The sequence below is a fragment of the Somniosus microcephalus genome, chromosome 7 (genome assembly GCF_052327205.1).
Source record: "Somniosus microcephalus isolate GS21.2 chromosome 7, FLI_Smic_1.0, whole genome shotgun sequence".
NCBI classification, from domain to species: Eukaryota; Metazoa; Chordata; class Chondrichthyes; order Squaliformes; family Somniosidae; genus Somniosus; species Somniosus microcephalus.
Window position 1 is genome coordinate 200,123,077 of NC_140993.1, and position 17,448 is coordinate 200,140,524.

A 17,448-nucleotide genomic window follows, 5' to 3' on the forward strand; every position below is an offset into this window, starting at 1 on the left:
ACATTCAAGTTCCCCTCCAAGTCTTGCACCATCCTGACCTAGAAGTATATAGTCGATCTTTCATCGTCGCTGAGTCAAAATCCTGGAACTCCCTACCTAACAGCACTGTGGGAGTACCATCACCACATGGACTGTAGCGGTTCAAAGCAGAAGCTCACCACCACCTCATCAAGGGCAATTAGGGATGGGCAATAAATGCTGGCCTTGCCAGCGATGCCCACATGCCATAAACGAATGGAAAAAAATATATATATAGCTGTTGGCAGATTAGTAAGTTAATTCTGGTTTAATAGAACTCAAAGTTTTAAGTGTAGAATATATTTGAGGTGTCATAAATCCATTGATGGGAGTTTGGAATGCACAAAGCACTAAAGTTTCACATTGCTTCTTTCTTGATGCTATGAGTTCAGACACCTTTAGAAACTGTGACTTAGAAAAACACTTGCACCTGCTCTTAAACCACAGCCTGGCAATTATTAGCCAATAAAATGGCATGTTTTATACTTGACCATAGTACTGAAAATGTTAGTGACATAATACTGTAATCAGATGCTCAACAGGGTGTAACTTTCCACGCTCGGATATGTAGATTTTTATTTCAATGCTAGTATTTTTATAACTAAAAATAATGCACCATTCAAATCATGACTTAACATGAAGAACATCATAGTGGGCGAGAGAATTAAAGTAAGAGTGAGATACCAACGTGTGAAAAGACAATAGATTTATTCTGGAATGAAGCTTGTATGATGGCCAAATGAACTGTTTGGAGCCTCTTGCTCTTTCATGGTGAATCATTAACTTTGCTCCTTTCTCACAATTAATTAACTTGATATGAGGGAGCTCTGAAAATGTACCAAGGTACAAATTGTTAATTTGATAAGTAAGTTGTCTCGATAAATAGCTGGAGGGCTTGCTCATTTAAAAGCTGAAACATCTCAAATAGTTTCTACGTTATCTGTTTTTGTGTGTGTACTTGAAACAATTATTTACCCAAAATTGGAGAACTTGGTTTAGGGTTGATTGTTCATGTGTAGCTACTGACCACAAATAATGCAAAAATATATATCTGAAGTTTTGACTGGGATAGTAAGACTACTCTGTTTTAAAGTTGAAATTCTCTTTTTACACTTGGTGGTTTAACTTTGAGATGCACGTTAGCTAAAATTAGGGCAATTAAGTATCTAACCAAAGTGAAAGTTATAAAGAGATCAAATGGGACACAGCCATCCACCAAGAACAACAATTTCCCATGACTGCTAAAGATTGGAATGATGCTTCATCACAAAGCCTTTCCCCAAACCCACCAGATTAGAAATACAAGTTTTTTTAAAAAGCTCAATCTCTGTGTTGTCATGAATTACAATATCCAACAATATGATTAGAAGCTGATTAAATATGTGCTTTTTTTAACTGCCTTTGTCGCTTCATGGATGCAGTTGCTTAGCCAAAACTTCATGGCTACAAGGGAAATGGGTTAAATGGTGACATGCATGCACAAAATGACTTTCTCACTCAATGAATAAATACACTTTTCTGTCTGAATATAAAATTTGGTTCTGTTTTACATAATGTGCATTAAATTATAATAGTTCTTTTGAATGAACAGTTTATAACTAATCATTTTTGAGCTTAATTTGAAAACATTTTGATACCAAATTAATCTCCTCACTCAATCTTATTCAAAAATAACATCTCTTAATGGAACACTTATTAACATTTGCATCAGACTAGTCTGCCAGCTGACCTTTGGAAAGTACACACAGTCATAATCTTCTACAGTTTCACATATTTAACATTGCTGGGAGATTGTGCATCCACATTCTGCTCCATTATGACAAGTGGTCCAGTAGTGCAATGGCTGCTACAAACAATTACACGATTGGCCTTGACCCATTTACTTCTCTGAACCACCTTGGGCTAAGCCCAGCAGTGCTGAATGTTGGTGTGTTGTTCAGCTTCCTCCTATGCATCACATCAATCACCAAAATTGTTTGTTCTTAAGTTCTAATATTGCCTGCCTCTGCCCCTACCTCTACTGACAAAAGGCTCTTTCTCCAACACTGTCCTTGATGGCCTCATACCTAGAACCTTCACAAACTGCAACTCGTCAAATGCCTACAATCATTGTCCGCTCCAATAGCAAGCTTGGCACACTCATTATCTCGCGTTCCTAAGCTGCACTGCCTCGCTACACCCCATCAAACTGACTGTAAAATCAGCTTGACTTCAAATCCCTACATGGCCTTGCCCCATCCTGTGATTTCCTCCAGTCTTGTATCCATGTGATACCCTTCACTTTCATTCCAACTGACTTATTTTCTGCTCCATCAAAGGCCACTCATTTAGTCACTATGCCCCTGTACTCCCAAACTCTTTCCCAGTGCCTTTTGTCTTGTCACTTACCCTTCCTGTTTTCAAAGGCTTACTTAAGACTCTTCTCTTCAACTGTGCTTTGACCCCCCCCTACACTTAATTTCTTCCCATTTGGGGATCTACCATTTGTGCACTACACTGGGATGATATTCTGCACATAAGGTAGGCACCTTGCATCCATAGGTGAGCCATACATTTGGTCTGAATGCAAAAATGTTGGGAGTGTTCATTTTAACTTGTATGGTAAAATAATAACCCTTAAATATATGAAGAACATCTTGCCAATAACGATATTGGGTACATTATGATTACATCAAGTGCAGAGACATTTTCTAAAATCATAGAATAAAATGTTGTGCAGTTATTTCATTGGCTAGGTTAATGAATATACGAGCTTTTACCTGTGATTCGCTATGATGGTACTGATCAGGAATATTGTATCTTCAAATCTGTGTCTTCAGCTAAATATCAGGAATACGAAGGCTGCACTCTTTGGTCCCTGCCACAAGCTGGGAATGGTAGCATAGTGGTTATGTTACTGGGCTAGTAATCCAGAGGCCTGGACTAATGATCCAGAGATGCGAGTTCAAATCCCATCATGGCAGTTGGGGAATTTAAATATCAAGAAGCAGCTCAGTGCACTGGATACAGCAAACTATGGGCCCCTACAAAATACCGGCTGTCGTGCTGAAGACTTGTGCTCCAGAACTAGCTTCTAGTCAAGCTGTTCAGTACAGCTATAACACTGGCATCTATCCGACCATGTGGAAAACTGCTCAGGTATTTCCTGTCCACAAAAAGCAGAACAAATCCAATTCGGCCAATTACCACCCCATCAGTCTACTCTTAATCATCAGCAAAGTGATGGAAGGTGTCGTCGACAGTGCTGTCAAGCAGCACTTATTCACCAATAACCTGCTCACTGATGCCCAGTTTGGGTTCCTCCAATTGAGAGAACTCTCAATTGGCTGGAGTCATACCTAGCACAAAGTGGTGGTTGGAGGTCAATCATCGCAGCCCCAGGACATTGCTGCAGGTGTTCCTCCGGGTAATGCCCTAGGTCCAACCATCTTCAGTTGCTTCATCTCAATGACCTTCCCTCCATCATAAGGTCAGAAGTGGGGATGTTTGCTGATGACTGCAGTGTGTTCAGTGCCATTCGCAACTCCACAGATAATGAAGCAGTCCATGCCCACATGCAGCAAAACCTGGACGACATCCAGGCTTGGGCTGATAAGTGGCAGGTAACATTTGTGCCAGGCAATGACTATCTCCAATTAGCGTGCATCTAACCGTCGTCCCTTGACAGTCAATGGCATTACCATCGCCAAATCCTCCACCATCAATATCCTGGGGGTCACCATTGACCAGAAACTTAACTGGACCAGCTACATAAATACTGTGGCAACAAAAGCAGGTCAGAGGCTGGGTATTCTGCGGCATATGGCTCACCTCCTGACTCCCCAAAGCCTTTCCACTAGCTACAATGCACAAGTAAGGAGTGTGATGGATGAGTGCAGCTCCAACAACACTCAAGAAGCTTGACACCATCCACGACAAAGCAGCCCACTTGATTGACACCCCATCCACCACCTTAAACATTCACTCCCTCCACCACCGGCGTATTGTTGCTGTAGTGTGTACCATCTACAAGATGCACTGCAGCAACTCGCCAAGGCTTCTTCGGCAGCACCTCCCAAACCCGCAACCTCTACCACCGAGAAGGACAAGGGCAGCAGGCGCATGGAAACACCACCTCCAAGTCACACACCATCCTAACTTGGAAGTATATCGCTGTTTCTTCATCGTCGCTGGGTTAAAATCCTGGAACTCCCTCCCTAACAGCACTGTGGGAGTACTTTCACCACATGGACTGCAACAGTTCAAGAAGGCGACTCACCACCACCTTCTCAAGGGCAACTAGGAATGGGCAATAAATGCTGGCCTTGCCAGCAATGCCCACATCCCATGAACGAATTAAAAAAAATTAAAAAAAAGCTCCGCATTCTTTGCCATTGACTCAATTCCCCCTCCCTGGCCACTGCTTGGGCTGAACTGGACTGTTCACAACCTCGAAGTCCTAATTGACACTGAGCTGTGCTTTGACCTTGCATCCTCTCCATTAACAGACACAACCCATACATCCGCCTCTACTTGAGCCCAACTACCACTGAAAGTCTTATGCCAGCCTTCCTCACCTCCAGACTCGCTTAATAAGATGCTGACTTTCTGACTCCTATCCTTCTCTGTCCATAAACGGTCCAGCTCCCCTCAAATTCTGCTCTTTCTTCCTCCACCTCCATTGACCTCTCAGTTCCCCTGACTCTGGCCTTGCGCATCAGTCATCTCCGCCCCTTGCCCAACCATTGACAAATGTGCCTTCAGCCACCCAAGTCTGATTTTACTGGAATTCCATTCCTAAACACTTCCACCTTGCTGCCTTCCTCCCCTCCTTTAAGAACTTTCTGAAACCCACCTCTTCAACCAAACTTTTGATCACCTCCTAATTTCTCTTCCTTTGGGTTTGGGTTTTATATTCCTCATGCCTCAAGTGCTTTGGGATGTTTTTCTGTGTTAAAGGCACTATACAAATGCAAGCAGTTGTAATGGGAGAAGCTTTTGTTTTAGAAGAAGAAAATGAAGGCTGGGATTTCCTGATATATAGCCAAAAGGATTAATTGTGAAAAAGTAGCTGTAAACAGATGGCCTAATGTCAGGAAAGGATTAAACATTGTTCTATTGAAATGTAGACACCGTGACTTGGTTTCTCTCATGACGTTGTAAACTGCTAGGGCCCATCATAAAATGTCCTCATACTTTATTTGGATTTGAAAAGATGACTATAAAGATTTTTGGGTTCAGTCATATTTGTTCACCTGTCATTCTGTCTTTTAGGATTTTTGTATATATTTTAAAATATATATTTCCTACTAAAAGCAGAATTCAGTGGTATTCCAATGTACTTTGTTGTGGAGTGAAAGGATGAGTTTGCATCTGTGATTGTCCACAATTTCTGATCGCAACCACACTATCTGCAAGAGGCCCTAAGCAAGGTAGAATCCTTGCATGCTGGGAAGAAAAATTGGAGGGTGCTGTCGGCTACTTTTTTCCATTTAAAACAGAAGCCTAGGAACATGTGTGGTACCCACCAGTCTTGGCTGGTGAATGATGCATGGTATGGGGAAACTTAAAAGCATGGCGAGAAAGTGTTATTACCTCCATTCAGCACTGATGCTTTTTTTGGAAGTATCAAATTAACTGTAGGAAGATTGAGAAGCCATAACCTTGGGGCCTCATTGATTCTTCCCCACTAGTCACCCGGATACCTTGCCATTACATTCCATTTCCTCATAATTGGACAACTTAAGGCTTTAAGTCTCTAATCATCTTCCATAGTCTTCAACTCTTGTGCAAAACCAGCTTCACACTCAGTTTTAAATGACACCTCACTTCCATTATTTCTAAGAGATAAAGTCAGCACAGTTAATTTCTTTTATACTTCTCTGTGCATGTTTCTGGAGTTACCTGGGAGCCTAACTCTCGACTAACTGAATTTTTGAAGTGATCATTTAATCTTGAACCTGAAGCAAGGTTATCCTCTTGTCAATTTTCTCCCTTGTCTCCTGAAGGTATTGACTCCTTGTTGGGGTATGGCTTCATAGTTGCCCTCTGCGACCTTATTGAATTGGCTATTGCCTCAACAGTGAGGGATTAGGCTATTCAACTAAAGGGAGGTCATTGACAAGCCTGAGCCTGTCTGCTCCTGATATCCACATTCCTGCCCAATCAATGGGATAGTATTGGAGCTACAACCCTTCTCCAACCCAGAGGTACTAAAGCTAATTATAGCACCATTCTAGTTGAGGTAATTCTGGGAAGGTCACAAATCAAACCTGGGATTATCCTGAACCTATGGCTCAGCAACATTCTGCCTTAATCAGCTAAGCCATGAGGGGAGCCAGAAAGTGGTGGTTTCTATTAACAGTTGGGGTTCTGGCCACTTAGAGCCTGGACTGCCATGGAACTTGTGTGGTTCACTTCCCTGCTTGACATTTCTCTTTTTTTAATTTAAAAAAAAAAAAAAAAAAAAATTGTATATTCACAAGATTGATTATTGAATTACCTGTAGATATTAGCAAAATCTTTTAATCAGCAGCTATTAATGTGAGATTTGGTGAACTTGTAATTTCTTCTATAATTAATGCCCTTTGTTTTTTTAAATCTGAATACTATTCCTAATGGCTACTTCTTTTAATTGCAGGATTTTGTCTATCATTTTGTTGCCTTTGTGTTCTACTTTGGAGCATCACTTCTTGAAGCTGCAACAACAGCTGCAACTGTAGAACGCGGGTCTTTCAATGCAACCACAGCTGTTTTTGTAACTGTTCTAGATTTTCGGCAGTACAGCATAAATGTTGTTGCTACGGTAAGTTTTTTCACTTGTGTAGTTTAAACCAATACAAGATGTTCATTAAGTTTTTAGAAGTGGTCTAATTAGAAACTGCAGCTTTCAAATTGTGTAATATTCAAATCCATTGTTGCTCATGGGTAGTTTGGACCGCATCTGTGATATTTAGCTACCATGGTATAGCTGTGCTTAACCTGGAGGTCCCTTTTAAAGTCACTCCAAGTTTCTCTCTGAGGAGGTGATCATACTAAACAATTGTAGCTGTTTGGAAAATGTGAAAATAATTGGGATAATAGCTGATTTTCAAGTGCAGAGCTGTTTTTGACGGTAACTTTATAAATTTGCTCTTATGTCCCTTTTTAGTAAAACGCAATCCTAGATGCTATATTCTCCTGTAATTTGCTTGCATGCAAACATTTTAAATGTTCAAGGAAGTAACACTCACCAACAGAACACAATTTTTGTTTGTTCAAAATTATTTTTTTGGGGGGGGGGGGGAACAATATCCAGGAAACCTGAACAAAGACCCACCCTGAGGGGTAGCTTGACACTTGTCCTCCAATACCACTTCAGCTGCTAATGTACAAAATACTATTTTGCTCTTTGGTTTGAAGGTACAATTTAAAGTATTTGGGGACCAAGTCTAGATATGCAAGTTTTTTATTTTTGTGAAATAGTTTTCCCCAATATGTTAAAACATGGAGATTAAACAGGTAGCACATGGCCTCTAAGGAATGAAAAACAAATTGCAAATTCAGTGTGATCCAAGTTTGCTCAACTACTGTGGGTGTAGATAGATGTTAAGAATTTGGTTCTTCTGCCAGTATCTACTTGGGTTCAGTAGTGTAAGTAACTCCCTTAAGCAGTCTGGTTGCCTTTTTTTTTTAAGCAGAAGTTGACTCCCACTTTTCTGTATTTGGTAGTGTGATAGCAGAATTCGGTTATGTAACAATGAAACCCCCTTCTGATCTGGACAAGATCGCCACATCTTGAGCACTTTTGATCTCTGTGTACCAACTTAACACTAGGCTAGATGTTTGGTTTGTAAGCTGCTTTATTCAACAGTAGGTAAAACATACAGAATATGATGGTCAATTGACAGAATTAGTTCAACTTCTGTTCACATACTGTTTTTAAACAATCATCCACTAGTCCACTTTGTTTGATGTAAAAAATACAAGCTCTCCTTGACAAAGGCAAGGGTTCAATGCTTGCAGCCTGCTACTGCCTGACTGACTTGGATGTCTATGTTGATCCCTTAAAAGCCTCCCTGTTGTCAACAGGAAACATCTAGCACCTTGAATGAAGAGACATTGATAATGAATGGGTCATTGTTTGGGATCTGTGCAAAATAACCTCCCATCACCTCTTATCTCCCTATTGGTAGCTACCCCAATATGGGGCTATCTAGGGAAAAAAATTCCTTTCAAGCAAGCTTCTACCCAAACCACATATTAAAATCACTACGTCCAAGTTTTTTTCCTGGGGGAAACAATGGCCACAGGCTCCTGAACGGTGACCGGTTTAGGCACTGTATGCAACTGTTTAAGTTTTCTCCTTGGGCCAGCAAATCAAGCTATGGGAAATGTGGGTTTGGGTGAGGAGGGAAAAGGTGACTACCACTGCTGTCTAATGCTCACTACTTCCAACTGATGGCTACTGATTCATGCCGAGTGGACTCAATGCCCCTCAATGTGGGTAACAACACACAGGCTTGCAATAATTTTTGTCAAATCAGGAATTCCTGCCTGCAGCACAAAGCAGAACGTCTCCTCCTAAAGTGAGTCAACAGAGTGGCAGTTAGGAGCTGCAGTCAGGACCAGCAGTGAAGAGTGCATCAGGGAGTAGAAACTGATTGGGGGTAGGTACAGTGAATACCGTTCTGAGACGGAGAAATGGAGTGTGCCTTGTAGAAGGAAAATACCTTGCGGGGGGGGGGGGGGGGGGAGAAAAAGTGTGTGCTTTTGTGAAGGATGGGTGGGAGAGAAGTGCCTCTGAATGAGAGGGATTTGAGAGCAGGATGGGAATGGGGTCTAGTAGAAAACATGTTTAAATGTGTAAGGTGTGAAGGCCTGTCCATAATAAGTAAGAATTAGTTTTGTGATTAATCTTGCAAGAACTTCAGGTAACTTGTGAAAGTGATGGTCAAGTTGGTCTGCTGAATATGAACAAACTAAAATGTCACTTATTTTGCTTTTCTATCAAATATGCAATAAAGTTCTAAAATTAACGAGTGCACAACTGACAACCCCTCAACCACACCCACTGCCAGCAGTAAGATGGATAGCTTGAAGCAGGTGAGGAGGGTATTGAAAACCAGGGGCAGTGAGTTTGAAATAAAAACAGAAAATGCTGGAAATACTCAGCAGGTCAGACAGCATCTGTGGAGAGAGAAACAGAGTTAACGTTTCAGGTCGATGACCCTTTGTCAGAACTGGAAAAAGCTGGAGATGTAACAGATTTTAAGCAAGTGCAGGGGCAGGGGGGGGAAGAACAAAAGGAAAGTCTGTGATGGGCTGGAAGGCAGGAGTGATTAAATGACAAAAGGTATGATTGTACAAAGCAAAAGGAGATGGTAATGATTGGTCTGGAAGAGATGTAAATTGGTATAGCAGAATCATCAACAGCTGCCATCTGGAAAAAAATAGGGGCAGAGGTTATGGTCTGAAATTGTTGAATTCGATGTCGAGTCTAGAAGGCTGTAAAGTGCCTGTTCCTCAAGCTTACGTTGAGCTTCGTTGGAACAGTGCAAGAGGCCAAGGACAGAGGGGTCTGAGTGGGAGTGGAGCAGAGAATTAAAGTGACAGGCGACCGGAAGCTCAGGCTCACGCTTGTGGACTAAGCGAAGGTGTTCTGCAAAACGGTCACCCAATCTGCGTTTAGTCTCCCCAATGTAGAGACCACCGGATCGTGAGCAGTGAATACAATATACTAAATTACAAGTAGTACAAATAAATCAATGTTTCACCTGGAACTTGTTTAAGGCATTCTGGTGTTGAGCTCCAATCTCTGCCTCTATTGTCATTGTACTGCTCTTCTGTTTCAGTTGGGTATTTAGGGATATCATAAGAAATTCTTCACCTTTTTTCCTTTCTCCCTGCTCTGAGCAGAATGTGTTTGTCTCTGTCCCCTCCTGCTCCTAGGTTTGGTGGGAGTTCAAGGCCTATATTTTTATTTTGTTTTGTGTACATGGACCCTGTGCAGCCCCAGTTTACCAAAACTTTCTGCTGTTCCTGCAGCCTGGTTCCCAACTGGATTCCTGAGCTGGTGCTAGAGGAACAACAACTACTTGCATTTATATAGCACCTTAACATAAAACATCCCAAGGCGTTTCACAGGAGTGTTATCAAACAAAATTTGACACTGGCTCGGTGATCAAAAGCTTGGTCAAAGAGGCAGATTTTAAGGAGCATCTTAAAAGGAGCAGAGAGGCGGAGTGGCACGTATGGTGTGGGGGGGGGGGGGTGTCCAGTGCCTGGGGCCCAGGCAGCTGAAAAGATTGAGTAGACTAGGCCTATATCCTTTGGAGTTTAGAAGAATGAGAGGTGATCTCATTCAAACATATAAGATTCTGGGGGGGATTGACAGGGTAGATGCTGAGAGGTTGTTTCCCCTGGCTGGAGAGTCTAGAACTAGGGGGCATAATCTCAGGGTAAGCGGTCAGCCATTTAGGACTGAGATGAGGAATTTCTTCACTGAGGGTTGTGAATCTTTGGAATTCTCTACCCGAAAGGGCTGTGGATGCTGAAACGTTGAGTACATTCAAAGCCGAGATAGATAGATTTTTGGACCCTAGGAGAATTAAGGGATATGGGGATCGGGCGGGAAAGTGAAGTTGAGGTTGAAGATAAGCCATGATATAGAATGGCAGAGCAGGCTCGAAGGGCAATATGGCCTACTCCTGCTCCTAATTCTTATGGCACAGCCGACAATGGTGGAGCAATTAAAATCGCGGATGCGCAAGAGACCAGAATTGGAGTGCAGAAATCTCGGAGAGTTGTCGGGCTGGCGGAGGTTACAGATATAAGGAGGGGCGAGGCCATGGAGGGATTTGAAAACAAGGATGAGAATTTTAAAATCGAGCCGTTGCCAGACCAGAAGCCAATGTAGGTCAGCGAGCACAGGGGCGATGGATGAACGGGACTTGGTGCAAGTTAGGATACGGGCAGCAGAGTTTTGGATGAGTTCAAATTTACGTAGAGTGGAAGATGGGAGACCTGGAATAGTTAAGTCTAGAAGTAAGCAAGGTATAGATGAGGGTTTCAGCAGCAGATGAGCTGAGGCAGTGGCAAAGACGGGCAATGTTACGGAGGTGGAAGTAGACAGTCTTGGTGATGAAGCGTATATGTGGTTGGAAGCTCATCTCGAGGTCAGTAGGACTCCCAAGGTTGTGAATGGTCTGGTTTAGCCTCACAGTTGCCAGGGAGAAGGATGGAGCCGGTAGCTAGGGAACAGAGATTGTGGCGGGGATCGAAGACAATGGCTTCCTCTTCCCAGTATTTAGTTGGAGGAAATTCTGCTCATCCAGTACTGGATGTCGGACAAGCAGCGTGACAAATCGTAGACAGTGGAGATGTCAAGCAAGGTAGTGGTGAGTTAGAGCTGGGTATCATAGAATCTTGCAACACAGAAGGAGGCCATTTGGCCTGTCGTGCCTGTGCTAGCTCTTTGAAAGGGCTGTCCAATTTAGTCCCACACCCAGCTTTTTCCCCATAACCCTGCAAATTAGTCCCCTCAATGTACGTGTCCAATTGCCTTTTGAAAGTTCCTATGGAATCTGATTCCACCACCCCTTCTGAAGAGATTTGTCCTAATTTCCCCTCTAGTTCTTTTGCCAATTATTTTAAATCTATGACCTCTAGTTACTGACCCACTTGCCAGAGGAAACAGTTTCTCCCTACTTTATCAAAACCCCCTCATAATTTTGAATACCTGTATTAAGTCTCCCCTTAACCTTCTCTGCTCCGAGGAAAACTATCCCAACTTCCAATCTCTCCACATAACAAGTCCATCATCCTGGTAAACCTCCCCTGTACCCTCTCCAGGGCTTTGACATACTTAAGTGTGGTGCCCAGAATTGCACACAATACTTCAGCTAAGGCCTAACTAGAGATTTGTTAAGGTTTAGCATGACTACCTTGTTTTTTGTATTCAATGTCCCTGTTTACAAAGCCCAGTATTCCATGCACTCTTAACTGCTTTATCAACTTGCCCTGCCACCTTCAAAGATTTGTGAATATACACCCCCAGGTTCCTCTATTATTGCACTCTTTCTCTCTCTTTTCCCCCCCCCCCCCCCCCCCCCATATCAAAATATTTAAGATTATACTGCTCCCAAAGTGCATCACTTCACACTTAACCACATTAAATTGCATCTGCGATGTGTCTACTCATTTCACCAGTCTGTCTGCTACCATCATGCTCACTATTTACTATGTTGCCAAGTTTTGTATCATCTGCAAACTTTAGATTTGTACTCCCTATACCAAAGTTCATAAAGTGTCATCCAAGTCGCAACTCCTCAGATAATGAAACCGTCCATGCCCGCATGCAGCAAGACCTGGATGACATTCAGGCTTGGGCTGATAAATGGCAAGTAACATTCGCGCCACACAAGTGCCGAGCAATGACTATCTCCAACAAGCGAGAGTCTAACCACCGCCCCTTGACATTCAACAGCATTACCATCGCTGAATCCCCCACCATCAATATCGTGGGGGTCAGCCTGGACCAGCCACATAAATACTGTGGCAACAAGAGCAGGTCAGAGGCTGGGTATACTGCAGCGAGTGTCTCACCCCCTGACTCCCCAAAGCCTTTCCACAAGGCACAAGTCAGGAGTGTGATGAATACTCTCCACTTGCCTGGATGAGTGCAGCTCCAACAAAACACAAGAAGCTCAATGCCATCGAAGACAAAGCAGCCTGCTTGATTGGCAACCCATCCAGCACCTTAAACATTCACTCCCTCCACCACCGGCATACTGTGGCTGCAGTGTGTACCGTCTACAAGATGCACTGCAGCAACTTGCCAAGGCTTCTTCGGCAGCACCTCCCAAACCCGCGACCTCTACCACCTAGAAGGACAAGGGCAGCAGGCACATGGGAACACCACCACATCCAAGTTCCCCTCCAAGTCACACACCATCCTGACTTGTAAGTATATCGCCAATCCTTCATCGTCGCTGGGTCAAAATCCTGGAACTCCCTCCCTAACAGCACTGGGAGTACCTTCACCACACGGACTGCAGCAGTTCAAGAAGGCAGCTCACCATCTTAACAGCAACTAGAGATGGGCAATAAATGCTGACCTAGCCAGTAACGCCCGCATCCCATGAATGAATTTAAAAAAAAAAAAAAAAAGTGCATGTGGAACCTGATGACATATTTTCGGATGATGTCGCTGAGATGCATCTAGCCCTGACCACCTCCCCATTCGTTCCCAGATCTTGCTGGATCACATAGGCACTATTGGGTCCTGCTGTCCTCTGCCATTACAGAATTTCAGTTAATTCTCTGGCTACGACTACGACTGGATAGATATAATGGAACCAGGCGAGGGCAGTCCCACCCAGCTGGATGACTGAGAAGAGGTGGATGGTCTACAGTGTCAAAGGCTGCAGACAGGTAGAGAAGGAAGAGGGATAGTTTACCACGGTCACAGTCACAAAGGATGTCATTTGTGACTTTAAGGGCTGTTTCAATGCTGTGGCAGTGGTGGAAACATGGAGTTGTGGGAAACATGGGCATGGATTTGGGAGGCGACAATATGTCAAGGACTTGAGAGGAAAGGGAGGTTGGAGACTCGGCAGTCGTTTGCAAGGACAGAGGCGTTAAGGATAGGTTTTTTGAGGAGGAGGGATGATGACGGTAGATTTGAAGGTGAGGGGGACAGTACCCGAGGAGAGGGAACCATTAACTATCCGCTAATCTTGGGGCCAGGAAGGGAAGTTGGGTGGTCAGTTTAGTGGGAATAGGGTCGAGTGAGCAGGAGGGGGGGTCTCATGGACAAGATGAGCTTGGACAAGGCATGAGGTGAAATGGGAGAGAAACTAGAGAAAGATGCGCATTTAGGGTGGGGGGGGGTGGGGTGTACCTTAGGGAAAGTTTGGCGTTATGGGCTAGGGGAAGAGCGGGAAGCAGCTGAATGGATGGTTTCAATCTTGGTGATAAAACTCCATGAGCTCCTTACATTTGTTGGAGGAGAGGGGTTTAAGACTAGTGGAGAGGACAAGCCGGGAGTTATCGTTGCATTCCAGGATGATCCTGGGATAGTGAGCAATTTTGGCAGAGGAGAGCTGGACCCAAGAGTGCTTTATGGTCCAGCCAGATCTGGTGATGAATGGATGGACGTCATGGCTAGATGGTTCCATTACCTGCTGCTCTTGAAGCAACTATTGGGCAAGTTCCAGCAGCTGTTCAGCACTTTGGACTCAAACTAGCAGGAGCAAGTACACAGTATGTTGGTATAAAATTCAATGCTTCATTAAATATAGAAATAATTAATTTTGTCACAGGGATATAAAGGGTGTTGCTATATTTATTCTTCTCGAGGTGTTCGTCCAACAGGACAAAGAAGGCTGGTCTGAAGCACCTTCTGAATTTCCAGTCTGTGTCTTAGGATGTGCATTTCATATTCCTGCTTCTCCAATGGTTTATCAGTTATGTTCATACCAAGTTCTTATCAGGTTCAGCAAAGTTTTCACATTTGAGAGGTTGGGCAACTGTGTAAGTGCAAGCTGAACAGAACCTGGTGGGTAAAAAGTAACACTTGAGAAATATGTCACAAGTTTGGCCCATAACGCCAAACTTTCCCTAAGGTACACCCCACCACCCTAAATGCGCATCTTTCTCTAGTTTCTCTCCTATTTCACCTCATGCCCTGTCCAAGCTCATCTGGCAGGATCTGGCCAATGTGGACTGGGATCAGCTACTTGAAGGAAAATCCACATCGGAGCAATGGGAGTCTTTCAGAAAGGAAATTGAGTGAGTACAATGGCAATATGTTCCCATAAAGGTCAAGGGTAGGACCAACAAGCCCAGGGAACCTTGGATGTCAAGGGATATACGAGAATGGATTAGGGAAAAAAAGGGGGGCTTTTGGCAGATACAAAGGACTAAAGACAGAGGAGGGGTGGGGGGGGGGGCTGAGGCTTTGAGGCCTGGAAAAATGGTGAAAGGTAGGAAAATTAGAAGTTAGACAAAAGATTTACAAATTAATTAACTTTTTTTAAAAACAATTTGTCTTTTAAAAGCAACTTTTTTTTTGCTGGAAATGTAGATTTGAAAAGAAACACGCAGAAAGCGGGAAAAAGAAATAGTTTGGAATCAAGATGGCGGCGATTCACCTCGGTTCAGAACGATAAGGCCCGCCCACACAAGCACCGATTGGTGGACCGTCAGGTCACCGAAGCGTAGGATTGGTCAATCGTCCCGTCACTCGACTGTAGGAGGGCCCACCCGCACGCGCCAGGAACCCGCCACGCAGCGATTGGTCGACCATCGGGTCGCTCGACCGTACGATTGGTCGACCTCTACGTCACTCGATGCTAATGAGTGGATAATGAGCGGAATGTTGAATGTTTTTTGGATACCGCGGGCGCAATTTTTGTCTCGCCGAAACGTAAATACGCTTATGACGGTTCTGGAATCGTAAGCTTTCTTTTGATGTAACACACGTGTAGGAACGCTCTATAACTTGAGAGTTTATACAATACAGACAGACGGAATGACAGACAGATGTATCCTTTTTTATAGGCAAGAGGATAGCTAGGGACCAAAGTGGCAAACTGTGTGTAGAGCCAGAGGATGTAGGTGGGGTTTTAAATGAATTTTTTGCATCTGTGTTCACTATGGAGAAGGACGATGTGGACATAGAAATTGGGCAGGGGGACTGTGATATACTTGAACATATTAGCATAGAGAGGGAGGAGTTACTAGCGGTTTTAGCAGGCTTAAAAGTGGATAAATCCCCAGGCCCGGACGAGATGTATCCCAGGCTACTATGTGAGGCAAAGGAGGAGATTGCAGGGGCTCTGACACAAATTTTCAGAACCTCTCTGGCCACAGGGGATGTGCCAGAGGACTGGAGAACAGCTAAAGTAGTACCATTATTCAAGAAGGGTAGTAGGGATAAACCAGGGAATTATAGGCCAGTGAGCCTAACATCAGTGGTAGGGAAATTATTGGAAAAAATTCTGAGGGATAGAATTGGTCTCCACTTGGAGAGGCAGGGATTAATTAGGGATAGCCAGCGTGGCTTTGTCAAGGGAAGATCATGTCTGACCAATTTGATTGAATTTTGAGAGGGGGTGACTAGGTGTGTGGATGAGGGTAGTGCAGTGGATGTGGTTTACATGGATTTCAGTAAGGCTTTCGATAAAGTCCCGCATAGGAGACTGGTCAGGAAGGTAAGAGCCCATGGGATCCAGGGTGCCTTGGCACATTGGATCCAAAACTGGCTTAGTGGCAGAAGGCAGAGGGTGATGGTGGAAGGTTGTTTTTGTGACCGGAAGCCTGTGTCCAGTGGGGTACCGCAGGGATCGGTGCTGGGTCGTTGCTGTTTGTGGTCTACATTAATGATTTGGATGTGAATGTAAAAGGTATGATCAGTAAGTTCGCAGATGGCACAAAAATTGGTGAGGTGGTAAATAGCGAGGAGGGTAGCCTCAGGCTACAGGACGATATAGATGGGTTGGTCAGATGGGCGGAACAGTGGAAAATGGAATTTAACCCTGAAAAGTGTGAGGTGATGCATTTTGGATGGACTAACAAGGCAAGGGAATACACAATGAATGGTAAGGCCCTAGGAAAGACAGGATCAGAGGGACCTTGGTGTGCATGTACATTGATCCCTGAAGGCAGCAGAACAGGTGGATAAGGTGGTTAAAAAGGCATATGGGATACTTGCCTTCATTAGCCGAGGCACAGAATATAAGAGCAGGGAGGTTATGATGGAGCTGTACAAAACGCTGGTAAGGCCACAGCTGGAGTACTGTGTGCAGTTCTGGTCGCCACACTATAGGAAGGATGTGATTGCTTTGGAGAGGGTGCAAAGGAGATTTACCAGGATGTTACCTGGCTGGAGTGCTTCAGCTATGAAGAAAGACTGGACAGGCTGGGGTTGTTTTCCTTGGAGCAGAGAAGGCTGAGGGGGGACCTGATTGAGGTATACAAAATTATGAGGGGCATAGATAGGGTGGATAGAAAGGAACTTTTCCCCTTAGTAGAGGGGTCAATAACAAGGGGGCATAGATTCAAGGTAAGGGGCAGGATGTTTAGAGGGGATTCAAGGAAAAACTTTTTCACCCAGAGGGTGGTTGGAATCTGGAACTCACTGCCTGAAAGGGTGGTAGAGGCAGGAACCCTCACAACATTCAAGAAGCATTTGGATGAGCACTTGAAACACCATAGCACACAAGGCTACGGACCAAATGCTGGAAAATGGGATTAGATTAGATAGGGCTTGATGGCTGGCACGGACGCGATGGGCCGAAGGGCCTCTTTCTGTGCTGTATAACTCTATGACAATCAATCTTGTCCATGAGACCCCCCCTCCTGCTCACTCGACCCTATTCCCACAGAATATGGGACCAGGTAGATCCTCTTTACTTTTGTGGGGCAGGGCTCTCAAATGTCTAACTATTTTTCAATAACTAACGTCTT

General features: G+C 44.0%; 1 protein-coding gene across 1 annotated transcript in view; it reads left to right on the plus strand.

Annotated features, from left to right (window-relative positions):
- Positions 1-17,448, plus strand: part of mal2 (mal, T cell differentiation protein 2) — a 58,232-nt gene that overhangs the window by 34,917 nt on the left and 5,867 nt on the right. The window contains exon 3 of the mRNA XM_085993319.1: positions 6,638-6,802. Coding sequence (XP_085849445.1) covers positions 6,638-6,802 — 165 coding nt within the window. The remainder of the gene's footprint in view (positions 1-6,637; positions 6,803-17,448) is intronic.